Raw genomic sequence first — 14091 nt, forward strand, 5'->3', positions numbered from 1 at the left:
GGCGAGTGGTTAGACACTCGTTCGTTTCTCCAATTGCTGATCACACTCACCACTCAACACCCAGCGAGCACGACAAGTATGCCAAGGCCTTCATCTCACATCGGCCTTCATCCTGCAATGGACTGAAAATTACTTGTTGTGTCGACAGTCCATCATTCGGTCCCCAACTGACTCGACTCGCTTTCACTCTGTGCTTCTATGGCTGCTGCTACCGTTACCTTTCCGTTCTCACTCCGGCATCCCCGCTTTACTCTTGCACCTTGGCATTTCCCACTTCAGCCTCTTACCCCCATCATCTGGACACAGCTTCCTGAGTGTCCCGGGGCATACTGGTATTGTCACCATCCCCAGCACACTTGTCAGTTACCTTTCCATCCCCATATATGTATCTCACCGGTACTAAAGCAAATTGAGTTTTTGGGGTCTGTATTGACCGCCAAATGAAGTCTGCTGTTTGATTCCAAATTGAAGTATCATGCTTTGTGGTGATGCACGAGACATTAAAGTACAGGGTCTATTAGACAATGGACGTGCCATTGGGCAGGTAGAAGGAAGTGCACAGAGCTACAAATTGGTAATAATCTTTGGGCCAGCCACTGAAATGCGTCATGTCATCAAGGTGTGATAATGGGTTATCTCATCATGTTGTCGTTCAAAGTAAGCAGAATAGACATCTTATTCTATTTTCTCTGGCCTAGAAACATGGAGGGAAACTGCTGCCTTCGCTACCTCTATATTGACTTTCGCAAAGACCTGAAATGGAACTGGATCCACGAGCCCAAGGGTTACCAGGCTAATGTCTGCACCGGGCCCTGTCCATATTTGTGGAGCTCTGACTCTCAGCCCAGTGGTGTAAGTGAACTCTGCTTAACGTCATATATACTGAATTTATAACATCGATGCTCATCCTTACCTTCCTGATAAGCATATTTGCATAAATATATATATATATACAGTTACGTGAAAAAGTAAGTACACCCCATGTCAAGGTTTGACTTTTTCAATATATTTCAGCATACAGCTATTTGATCTTCATTTCAACAATATTGATCGATAAAGGTGATATAATATAACAAATATCATGAAACATTCACATTTTGTAGCCCATTGTATAATTTAAATAAACATAAACGCAAATTTCGCATGTGGAAAAAGTAAGTACACGCTTGGCTCTAATAGGTGGTATTGCCCCCTTTGGCAGAAACAACCTCAAGTAGGCGTTTCTTATAACTGTCTGCCAGTCTCTGACATCGCCTGGGCGAAATTTTTGCCCACTCCTCCATGCAGAATTCTTTCAGCTGTGCGATGTTTGAGGGGCTTCTTGCATGCACAGCTCGTTTCAAATCCCCCCACAACATCTCGATGGGATTTAGATCCGGGCTTTGACTTGACCATTCCAGAAACCTCCATTTCTTTCTTTTCAGCCATTCCTTGATGGATTTACTGGTATGTTTAGGGTCATTGTCATGTTGCAAGGTCCACCTTCGGTTGAGCTTCAACCATCTGACAGATGGCCTCACATTATCCTCATGCACCCTCTGGTACAATGAAGAATTCATAGTGGATTCTATGATGGTGTGCTGCCCAGGCCCTGATGGAGCAAAGCTGCCCCAAACCATAATATTTCCACCACCATGCTTTACAGTTGGTATCAGATTCTTGTGGTCAAATGCTGTCTTCGGTTTTCGCCAAACATGTCTTCTGGTACTGTGGCCAAATAGCTCTACCTTTGACTCATCTGTCCAGAGCACATTGTTCCAGAAGTGCTGGTCTTTGCCTCGGTGTTCATGGCAAACTTTAGTCTTGCCCTGATGTTCTTTCTGGACAGCAAAGGGTTCCTTCTGGCACACCTCCCATGTAGATCAAATTTGTGCAGCCTCTTTCTAATGGTAGACTCGAGCACTTTGACATCAACAGTGGCAAGAGCTACCTGTAGGTCCCATGATGACATTCTGGGGTTCTTCGAGACTTCTTTCAGCATCTTGCGGTCTGCTCTCGGGCTGAACTTGCTGGGGCAACCTGGCCTGAACAAGTTGGCAGTTGCTGGGAATCTACTCCACTTGTAGCTAATCTTCCGGACAGTCGAATTATTGATTTCAAATTGTTTGGAGATCTTTTTAAATCCCTTCCCAGACTCGTATGCATCTATAACCTTCTTTCTGAAGGCCTCAGAGAGCTCTTTTGACCTAGGCATGGTGACGCCGCACACTTCAACAACAAAGAGCAAACCAAACTAAATGTCTGAGGTTTAAATAAGACAGGTTCCTCCAAGATCCTCTCCAACGATGTGCTAATCATTTGCACCTGAGCTGGTGCACCTGATTCTAATTTTACGTATTTGAAGTAGTGATAAATGTCGGGGTGTATTTACTTTGTCCACATGCGAAATTTGCATTTATGTTTATTTAAATTATACAATGGACTACAAAATGTAAATGTTTCATGCAATTTGTTATATTATATCACCTTTATCTATCAATATTGTTGAAATTAAGATCAAATAGCTGTATGTTGAAATATGTTGAAAAAGTCAAAACTTTACATGGGGTGTACTTACTTTTTCACGTGACTGTATATTGGATTAGAAATTTCAGCGCCTTCCCTTGCCATTTTTATTCCTGTGCAAAGGGGGAAATTAGTGCACACCAGTGACAGGTATATGGAGGGATGAGTAAATAAGGAGCATTTATAAGCACGAGATCACCCGCTTACTATGGGAGCAGAAAAAAGGGTCATCATTCCTCTTTGGAGTATGTAGATTACAGTCGATCTATGGTCGGGGCTCAAGAACATTGGGTGTGTGTTCATTCACCAAGGTTCTTGTGGAGAGATCGCCAAGTGGTTTAAGCATTCGAGCAAGCACTCAATTCATAACCGTTAAGGAACGGCTGGCTTGGAAAGCGCTATCTAGCTGCTTGGTAAATGAGCACAACCCGGGCTTCCTCCCTTTCAGTTGCGTATCAAACAGCAGGAGCGAGTTTCAAAAGTTCACTATGAAAAATGCCACGGTAGCAGCAGAAAGGGCCATGTTATTAATCCAACATTTGTGGGATATATAGAGTACAGTAGATCTTTGCTCAGTTCTGCAAGTAAACCTTACTTCATGGATGTCGGGATTCCTCCAAATTTCTTCATTTAGTGTTATAAAGAGCATTAGCGACTGTTTAAAAAGCTAATCATACGTGTTTGTGGTTTATAATATTTTGACTTCCTAGAAGCCATTGCTCCCATGGAAACGCCATTATAACTATAAGCTATTTATACACATTATCACTGCAGGAAAAAAGCCTTGGGGAAGTGGGACATTATTAGTATTAATATTGTTTTGTAATAACATTAATAATATGCGATTATCATTAATTTTGTTATTAAAAGCGTCTTTGGAAAAACGCCACGATAAAGCTTCTTCTTTGGACAAACGCCACGATAAAGCAAATTTAACATCGATATACACCTCAACACGCAACGCCATTGACGGCAATGGCGGGGAAAATCCGCTCGAGGGGAGAAAACCCCTTTGGGAAAGTGGGCAAATGAATGCGCTACAACCTTCATTATGTAACCCTTCGTCATCCTGTCAAGTTTGGTTGAGAATGGATAAGTAACGACGGAATGTATTGGTGTCAAAAAATCATCAGACAGACAGACAGACAGACAGACACTAAATGGTGTATTTTAGTATGATACCACGGAGCAGGTGAGGGGGATGAGATCAGCTTGCTTGACTAATTTACAGCCTTCTAAACTAGTATTGGAGTTTTTAATTTATCAAGGCGACTGGCCCAAAAAGTCCAAAATGATTTTGAAAGCAACCATTTGATTCTTGGTGTTTACAATGCCAATGTCGTGTCTATCTTGATGTGCTCTCCTAAAGACAGCCTGCTTAATTATGGAGTGAATCTTGCAGGTCTAGTGCCCAGTGGTTGTTTTAGTCGGATGTGATTGGGCCTCAAATATAACTATTTGATCTTTGACACTATGTTGGTTTAACTTTATTGTTTAAAGTTTAATTTAATTATTATTTTATTTATTGTTATTTTATTGTTAATATTTGTTTAATTTAATAATGTTTAATAATTGTTATTTTATTTTGTAATTAATTGTAATTGTTTAATGTTTAATAATAATTGTAACAATGTATTGTAATAATGTTAAAATTGTTTAAGTAATTTAATTAATTGTAATTGTAATTTAATTAATTGTTTAATTGTAATTGTTTAATGTTTAATAATAATTGTAATAATGTATTGTAATAATGTTTAAATTGTTATTTAATAATGTTATTTATTTATTGTGAAGGTTTAAAGCATTTTATCTAACTTTAAAATGTGCATCATTGTTAAAGAAACGCACGTTGATTGTTTGAGAAGTAAACGTCGCTGCTCCAGGAGTGCAAAAAGGGTGCAAAAAGGGTGCAAACAGCCATGTATGTTGAAGCATGTAGAAGGGCGACCACAAAACAATGTTGCTGACCTTACCTCTAGTAACTTCCTCTACACTATTGGTATCGTCTTACTTTTTGAAGGTGTGCAAAGTGGAGTACGTGTGTAGTCAGCAGAATTCGATTTCGTCAAGATAACCCCATTTTCTCAACATGTCATGGACAACCAAAGAAAAATCGTTTTTTCAATCAAAATATACCTGAGAATGAAATCCTTCAAGAAGACTCGAACCGAGTTCAGGAGGAAGTTTCAAACCCGTGCTGCCGCTAACACATCATGAACCACCTTTGGAGGCCATTTTTCCCCACAGAGCAGGGGTTGGTCCTTTTTTGGGCACCGTGGTCCCCTTTTTGAAGCAATGTTTTATGGCCGGATGCTCTTCCTGCCGCCAACACTGTTAGTCGCCTCTTGCGACACACAGGGAATTACCAATGAACTGGTACTCAATTCGCCGACCTCGGAAGGATGACAGGCTGAGTCAACCCCCCCCCCCCCCCCCCTGGCGTTAATTCAGCGATCGACTGGGATTTGAACCCAGGATCCTAGGATCCCAAGCCGCACCCTAACCGCCAAGGTAACACCAGGCTTCATGCTGCCTGGATCAAACAATGTGGAGAAGAAGGTGCTGTCAACCATGGGATGCATGGCCCGAAGGCATTCTATGGGCAGCCGGGTCTATTGGAATCGGGTCATGCATCCTAGGGTTAACAATCCGAACAGAAAAATAACGAGAGGCCAACACACCCAGGTCCAACCGATAACATAATAAGTTGGTAACAACAAATGTTACCAACTAACGTGTCATTTTAAATACAAATACGTAAAGGAGATTAAAAAAAAAAAAATTGATTTGGTACCGGTTGTTTTGGTTACACGGAAAATGTTCAAGGTTTAAAAAAAAACCTTTTAATGATTTTCTAGGCCAAAGTCATCAAGATATTTTTTATTATAAATAACTGGATAGTATTTTCCTGCTTTCTCCTGCCAATATATTTATACGAAAGCCTTTTGTTTTTGGGGCCGTACGGTTTTCCCAGTGCAACGACTACTGCACGTTGCAAGAAGTCAGCACTTGCAGCATGGCCCTGTGTTATGGACAAACTCAACGTGGAAATTTTTGGCCTGCAGCAACTGACATTGCCAGCTTATGTAAGCTAAACAGGCTCAAGTGCAGTAGACTCTCGGTTGATCACCTGCCAAGGTTGTCTGAAACTGTAGCTCTCTCCTGTTTCCTCCCTCAAAATGACTGGCATTTCAGAGGCTGGGTGTTTTTGAACAACGCCCAAGTCGCACTGTCCAGAAAAAGTCCCCGATTCTGAAATTGTGTTTTGAAATTGATTGTGTGTTTAAAAAAAATCTGCCGTGCAGTAAAAAATGATTGCAACGCACGTTACCTTTTCAGGTACTGAGTTTGTACAGCATCATCAACCCAGAGGCATCCGTGTCGCCTTGCTGCGCAGCCCATGAACTGGAACCCCTCACCATTCTGTATTACGTCGGAAAGATGCCCAAGGTGAAGCAGCTTTCCAACATGGTCGTGAAGTCATGCAGGTGTAGCTAACTACTTCCCCATTGCCGCATTTGTTTTGACCATACTTGTATTTATGCATCCATGAACAACTCTGGCACCGCGGGACACAATTCCACGGAGCTTTGTGGAAACCCCTCTGACGGAATGTGCCGCATCTCGGAACATCTCGTCACTCGTCGAAGAGACCGCGAAGAAGGCGGAGAGCTATTTATTTTGACTCGTTATGAGACTTGCAACATTCACTGCTTCCGACTTCCGTAATGTACTCGATAAATATCCTGGAACAAACGGCTTCGTTTCTGGAGTCCGACCAGCATCAACGAGCCAGGAAGTTGCTTGCGGCACCTACTGTGTGCAGGAGACCAAAACCGAACGGTACCAACTGCACTGAACTCCTCATCCTGATATTTATGTCAAGTGAAGGAAGCGAAAGTGCTTCCTTCAAAACATCTCGGACAACACCTCTCGTGTTGTAATTGCTTTTGCATTTGAGCCTTACCTCCGCAACATCCAACCCAGGTAAATGGATGCAACCCTGCTAAACCTACGTGTGTCATCTTCACCTTCGCCTTGACCTCTGATTTCTGTATACAGAAGAATAATGAACAGGAAACTGAAAACGGTGACATTCATGATCAACCATAATGCCTTTACATAAACACGGAAATTCGTGCTTTACACATATCTGCCATAAAATGCATTATCGGAATATTCTTTCTTTGGCGGACAAAGCCGATGTCATTCATGGCGAGCGTTGCATTTTGTCAAATGTCATGAGCAAAGGTTCCTTTTGTAATTGAATACTTTAACACGTATGATGTGTTTGCAAGCTGTACATGGTGTAACATTCCCCAGAACTTGGAGGATTTGGGTGGAGGGATAACCTCGTTCCGGGCTTAGCCGGCCTTGGTCTTGACCTCCCCCTGACCCCTTTCCTGTTTAAAACTCCCTTTAAGCACCGATGTTGTAGAAATGCAGGCTCGAACCTTGTGTCCCCAACCTTAGGCCTCAAAGGCACAGCCTTTGCGTTTAATGACTAACATCACTTATAACAGACCAAACTGGAGCCCAATTTTGTACAAAAATGAAATATTTGCTTGGCTTGAATTGCCTCGACCGGCTCCTTTTTTTCCCCCTTTTTTTTGCCTTTTTGTTTTTTTCCTTTTTTTCCCCCCCCCCCCTTTTTTTTCCCCCCGTATACAAGATCGAGGCTCATGTAAGAGCGAACATTAATGACAAAAAAACAAACGGACACATAAGACGAAATAAAGGGAGCAGGAGACAAGAGGGGGAAGCACACAAGTACAACATTGGAGAGCAGGAACATCGGGAGATCTGTGGGAGGTAGAGGGATTGGGGGGAGGAGGTGTGGGAAAGGGGGGGGGCGGGGGGGAGAGTTAAAAACACATGGACAAACACAGCCTGTTGAAAATCTTGATATTCTATTCCGAGTTCGGTCCAGATCGATGTAAATTATCTCCAGAAGAAGTTGTTATAACATCGCCTTGATTGATATCCTTCCTTCCAAAATGCCGTTCATTCACTTATGGGGAACTGGCCTTGTAGAAAACGTTCTTCGAAAGCATTGAGACCGTTTTGCTATTACAGTTTCTGGATATGTTTTACCGGCCCACGTTTTGCGGCCACAAGAGCTCTCGGAACCTCAGAAAATGGAGTTCAACGTTTGATATTTACGATATCTCGATCAAATTGTACGATATCGCAAGGTCATTCTTGTTAATTCAAAAGTTATTTCTGATTGCAAGTCTTATGCTCTGACCTGGAAATGTCAAATCCTTTAATTTTTATTCTTCATGTCAATGGGTTCAATAAGTTTTTCTTTGCTTACTTAGTTTTACATCTTTTTATCTTTGCTTCCGGATGCAGTGCTCTTGTCATGCCGGAACACGCGTGATGGCGTGTTCTGACATCTCTGTCCTCAACAGACAATTTCTCGAAGTTTTATCGAATATAAAGTGCTTGGAAAATAGTTACAAATCCTTTAGCTCAAGATAACTGCTGTATTATAAAGAATTCTAGAAAATTCCAAAGGGAAGTTGTAAGTAGCTAGGGGACGCGTCTGTAAACTGCTCAAACTAAAGAACATTCTTGGATTATACAAAGATTTGAAGGTTTTGTGATCCCATGAAGATGTAAAGTCGCTGGTATTCTTATTAAGGAGATGTTTTTAATCTGTCCATTTACATTCTATCTCACAATTGTTGATTTATGCATTTGGAATAAACGAAAGCTTTGCTACTTTAGCATTTTGTGCCTTTGTGACTTTTCTATGAGAGTAATCGATTATCTTCGATCCATCACAATGAACTTTTGAAGATTTTAATGTTCTTAGCCATTTACAAAGGTTGTCCTATCTGCTTTCAATGCTGATATTATGGGAGAGAGAGCAAATCTTGATTTTGAGTACTAGTGCACCTGTGTCCTATGGGAGCGACAGGAAGGGTCAAGTTGTTAACCCTTGTGGGGTATATAGATTACTGTAGATTTTCACTCAGTTCCTTAAGTAACATTTGCCTCACGGTTGTCGGAATTCCTCCAAATTTATTTTAGTTTTGTGTTAAACAGCATTAGCGATTGTTTAAAAAGGTAATCATATGTGTTTGTGGTTTATAATATTTTTGCTTCCGGTAGGGAATGCTCTCACGAAACGACGTGAAGTTATTCATAAACATTGACACGGCGTTAATAATATCCCGTGGGGAGGGGAGATATTATTCGTATTAATTTTGCTTTGTAATAACATTAATATTATGCTTTTGTTATTAGAAGCAGCCTTGGAAAAACACCACGATAAAGCTATATTAACACGGATATACACCTCAACAGGCATCCTCATTGGTGGAGAAAACATCCCTGGGGAGGGGGGGGGCAAATGAATTCGCTACAACCTTCAATTTAGGGACCCTTAGTCCTCCTGTCAAGTTTGGTTGAGATTGGATAAGTAAAAACTGAATGTATTGCAGTCAATAATCGTCAGACAGACAGACACCAAATCGCGTATTTTAGTATGGTGATTATTTAAGGAGTCTGGTGTGAAAGATTATCATTTGCTTGGCTTGAGGAGGAAGATTTCAAATCAGGATTTTGTTTCAGAGCAAATGGTAAGAACACTTTGCCCATTCTTCACCCAAATGGAATAAAAAATATTCTGAACATTTACTTTGAACATTGCTTTCACTCTTTGGCAATAAAGTTGTAAATTTGTTACAAAATAGTTTTCTACAAGTAAATATGATTGAAGAGATCCTCCAGACCAAATCACATCAACAAGTTCAATTTGGCAATATATATTATGATGGCTCTTTCTTCTCAGATGAAGATATATATTATACCAGATGTTGTAAAGTGAAGATCTCTATTTTCAACTAAAACTTAACTGCGTCATTAATTATGAAAAAAATTCTTTCTTTTAATTCTATATATCTGTTGCGAAACGTGTTGTCTGTCAGTACGTTTGTCTGTCTCCCATTTACGGCGGCCGCTTCCCACATGCGCTGCATTTGAAACGCTGCTGATTGGTTATTTGACATTTTCATTTCATTTCTCTTGATGCAACATCGTCTGTCAGTTTATCCTCCCTTCCAGTAATCTTTTAAATCAACATGAACATCTGGATTAATGAAGTATATTTACGACAGATCTTCATGGAGTAACAGACAATTTACAATCGACATATTTTGTCCTCGTTTTTAGGCAAATTGAACCTACACCGCCTGTTGTTGAACCACCATTTCGCAATGGGTGGTATACACCACCGGTCAAAAGTTTTCGAACACCTCAATTATTCCAGTTTTTATTGAAACTTACACAGTTTAATGTCTGAACATACTCTGAAATTAAGCCTAGAACAAATAAACAATTGGAGATAAAAAAGAAATCATAGAATCATTTTGTTTAACAAAATTTAATTTAAATTTTTGACTCGGCAAAGTAGCCACCTTTTGCAGATATAACCGCCGGACACACTCGTGGCATTCTTTCCACAATGAAAATCAAATATTGTTCGGGAAGTTCTTCCCAACACTGTTGCAGAAGTTCCCACAAATGTGTTGCACTTGTAGGTTGCTTTGCTTTCACCCTTCTGTCCAGTTCATCCCAAACCAGCTCGATTGGGTTTAGGTCTGTAGACTGTGCTGGTCATTCCATGATTTGAAGCCTACCGTCTTGTTCTTTTCCTCGAAGGTAGTTTTGACATAGCCTGGAGGTGTGTCTAGGGTCATTATCTTGCTGTAGGATGAACCCCTGACCAACTAGGTGTATATCAGAGGGTATTGCATGGTGCTGCAAAATGCTGTGGTAGCCCTTTTGGTTCAGGCTGCCAGTCACTCTGTGCAAGTCGCCGACTGGATCCAGCAAAAGAGCCCCAGACCATCATGCTTCCTCCTCCATGTTTGCCAGTTGGTGTGACACACTGAGGAACCTTCCTTTCGCCTACTCGACGGCGTACAAAAACCCTGCGTGATTAACCAAAGTTTTCAAATTTTGATTCATTGGTCCTTAAGACCTTCTTCCAGTCTTCATTAGTCCACTGGCGGTGCTTCATGGCCCAGGAAAGCCTCTTTTTATTATTTTGCCATCTTAGCAATGGCTTTCTTACTGCCACTCGACCTGTCAAACCTGCAGCTCAAAGTCTTCTCTTCACAGTTGAAACTGAGACTTGTTTACTTCGACCAGTGTTAAGCTGTGCTTGAAGCTGTTGTCCTGTAAGCCGCCTATCACGCAAGCTGTTGACTCTCAGAAACTTGTCTTCTGATTCTGTTGTGGCTTTGGGGCTGCCAGACCTCTTCATGTCAGAGTTTCCTCCAGTTTCCAATATACTACTTCCTGCAGTGCAATATTGTCCAAATAATGCTTCAGAGGGTGTAATAACAGTCTGTTCCAATACTGCTTTTATACAGATAGGGGGTTTGTAATCAAGTAATCAGGAGAGGTTGGGACACCGGTAGGAATTGTTTGCATCAACTTAAGGCTTAATTTACTTACATTGCTGCAGAACAGCTGTAAGTTGTTAACCCATTACTTGTTCCCTGAAGAAGGGCTTTTTTTTTTTTTACAATATAACTGTACAATTTACACTATTTTCCCGTTTTTTCTCACCTAAACTTTTTTTTAACCTCGAGCAGTTTACTGCTTACCTTTGTACCATTTCAGGTTATTCACTGGACATTAAACTGCGTAAATTTCAATATAAACTGGAAAAATTGGGGTGTTCTAAAACTTTTTACCAGTAGTGTCAGTCGCTGAGAGTTTTAGCTTCAAATTAAACCAAGAGGGCAACACAATTGATCTTTTTAAAATGCATGAAATAAGTTACATTTCTTGATTAAGTTAAACTCTTCACATCACTATGGACGGATACTTTTGTTAGCGTTTCATAATGGAAACAATTGTCGAGTTGATGTATGCATACAAGTTATCCAGGTACATATTGCGTAGGTATGTGGGAATGGTGAAAAATATAAAATAAGATGCATGGAGTGGAATATGGAAGGGTAGGGAAGAGGTATTGTAAGTAAGGGAGTTGTTTGGGATGTGAAAGAAAAGGGAAGAGGTGGTGCAGTTTCAAATAATTTCCCATTTTTATGCTTCCACGGCTGAAGGCCGGAGGCGTTGTGTTTTCATGTCTGTGCTGCCATCCATCCTTCATCGGGTTTTTATGCACTATAACCTGTGAACCACTGAAGGAATATCAATCTTAATCGGAAAAAGTATGGACAGTAATACAAAGATGAACAGATTAAATTGTAGCTTTCAAGGGTGAAAGGTCTACAGTCATGTGACCTGTGATTGAAAAATTTTACTACTGCGATAACTTGTGAACCAATTTCAATTTTCAACCACATTTGGCAGAAGTATTGAATGTAATACAAAGATGAACTTCATTACTCTCGCCAGAGGAGAGGGTATTGCATTTGAGTCCGTTTGTCTGTTTGTCCGCAGAGAATAAATGTGATTTTCTCTGCAACCGTTGGTCCGATTGACAGTAAAGTTTCACCATTGGTGCAACTCCACGTGTAGAATTTTGTAATGATAATTATGACGTCATAGGTCACGTGGTTCGGCCGCCATCTTGGAAAAATCGAAAAACTTTGCACCTCTATCTCGGAAAGCGCTGAATAGAAAAAAATTGAGACATGGCTCCTTGTAAAGAACTCTCCATGGGGAATAAAATATGTTAATGATGATGTCATAGGTGCCTCCATTATGACGTCATAATTCGACAAGTACAAAACTTAATCCGATCAAGATGAAATTTCTTGAGCATAATCTAGGGATAAATCAGTTTAGGAAAAAAATAATCATGACGTCATTGGTCACGCCATTCGGCCGCCACATTTGTTTTAACACAAAAGCCTTAAACACTACTGAAAATCCATCCTCGCGAGGGTTTGCAATCTCCGATTGCTCTTTTTCTTGTTAATTCTGCATCCAAAAGGTCAAAGGTCTAATACAACGCTCCCTTTAATTGAAGATTATTATTTATTACCACAACTTGTGAACCATTGAATGGATTTCAACCAAATTTGGCACACGTATTGAACGTGAAACAAAATTGAACCGATTCGATTTTGGTTTGGACAGGTCAAAGGTGAAAGGTAATGTGCCCTATCAAAACAGTTTTGCAGACCATAACTAAAGTTCGAAGCATCTGATGGCTCTTCTTCTTGATTATATTTTCTCTCTCATGTTCTCCCGTGACCTTTAATTTTTCATGTGACCGTTGAGATCTAACGTAACCGTTGACATCTAATGTGGGTGAAGGCAGACCAATCAACACATTTGTGGCAAAATCTATTTTCTGTTTTTCTAGGTAATGCTTTGATCCCGCCTTGTCTCGACCATCCTCCCCATTCTCACGTTTATACACTTTTGTTTTTGTCATTTTAATCAATTTACCTCTTTCCCATATTCACCTCGCATACATAGTTTACATAATTTTAGCTCCATCTTTTTTGGCTCTTATCGCTTGATTGGCTTTTTACATTTTTTGTTTTATTGCATGTCTATGCACATTGGGTGATGTTTTATTTTTCTTACAAAAACTCTCCCTGGTGGAGCTTGTGACATTTGAAATTCTGTTCCCAATGTCAAATTCTTCCCAAATTCCCATTTTAAATTTTTTTTTTTAGTGTGGTGGAGAATGTCAGTCTTTGATGACAAAACGTAATAATGTTAATTTTGATCCCAACTTCGTTATTCTAAAATAGTGACCATTAATTCTTTATGAAATCATCATGTCTGCCTCCCATAAATATTTACATTGTGCAATCTTTTTCCTGGTTCTCATCTACACAAAAATAATGTACAAACATATTCGTATTATAAACGTTCAAATGTAATCTCTGCAATGTTGTCATAACAGAGGGCGATACAAGGTTAAACTTTCCAGGACTCTGGCATGAATGTGTCTGAAAGTTCAGCTGGAATGCTTACTATGTAGAGTGAACACCATCCCTGTTTCGCACGACTCACCTTATATTGGTGTGAGTTCACCTGCCCCACGTCCTTCTGTACTTCATTGTTTCTTGTATATAAAGTCGAAGCTCGTGGAAGAGCAAGAACGCTGAAAAGGGCAGAATTGAAAAGGGGGAAGAATGACATCAGGGCGGAGGGGCGATTGGATGAAGAGGGCAAGAATGAGGGAAAGGGGAGGGGGAGAATGGCATGGGATGTAAACAAGCTGGATACAAGATCAAACACAACAAGAAGAAGAAGAAGGGAAAACCAGGGCTGAAACAAAAATTATTTAATATTTTCCTTCAATCCAATATGGTTGCCACACCATGTGGCCTATGATGTCATAAATTTCATATTTCAATACAAATGGGTCATAGATCACCTATTTACAATTACAGCAAACAGCTTATTGGTTAGCACCTATACACAGGTACAACAAACACCTTATTGGTTAGTACCCATACACAGGTACAACAAACACCTTAATGGTTAGCACACACTTATTAACAACTCAATGATGAGGACCTCCTCACAAAATGAACAGTTTAATGCAAAACCTTGTACACATTGAGGAGTTTAAAACAAAACCTGTAAACATTGAAAAGTTTAAAACAAAACCTGTACACATTGAGGAGTTTA

The 14091-nt window shown here is 40.2% G+C and overlaps 1 protein-coding gene across 1 annotated transcript in view; it reads left to right on the top strand.

Moving 5' to 3' along the window:
• The window catches only part of LOC137435642 (transforming growth factor beta-2 proprotein), a 124650-nt gene extending 116413 nt beyond the window's left edge, over nucleotides 1–8237 (top strand). The window contains exons 7-8 of the mRNA XM_068129583.2: nucleotides 699–852; nucleotides 5845–8237. Of these exons, the coding sequence (XP_067985684.1) occupies nucleotides 699–852; nucleotides 5845–6003 (313 nt within the window). The 3' untranslated portion in view covers nucleotides 6004–8237. The remainder of the gene's footprint in view (nucleotides 1–698; nucleotides 853–5844) is intronic.
• The last annotated feature ends 5854 nt before the right edge of the window (nucleotides 8238–14091 follow it).

Source organism: Myxine glutinosa, chromosome 9 (assembly GCF_964187855.1).
Source record: "Myxine glutinosa chromosome 9, kmMyxGlut1.1, whole genome shotgun sequence".
Lineage (NCBI taxonomy): Eukaryota > Metazoa > Chordata > Myxini > Myxiniformes > Myxinidae > Myxine > Myxine glutinosa.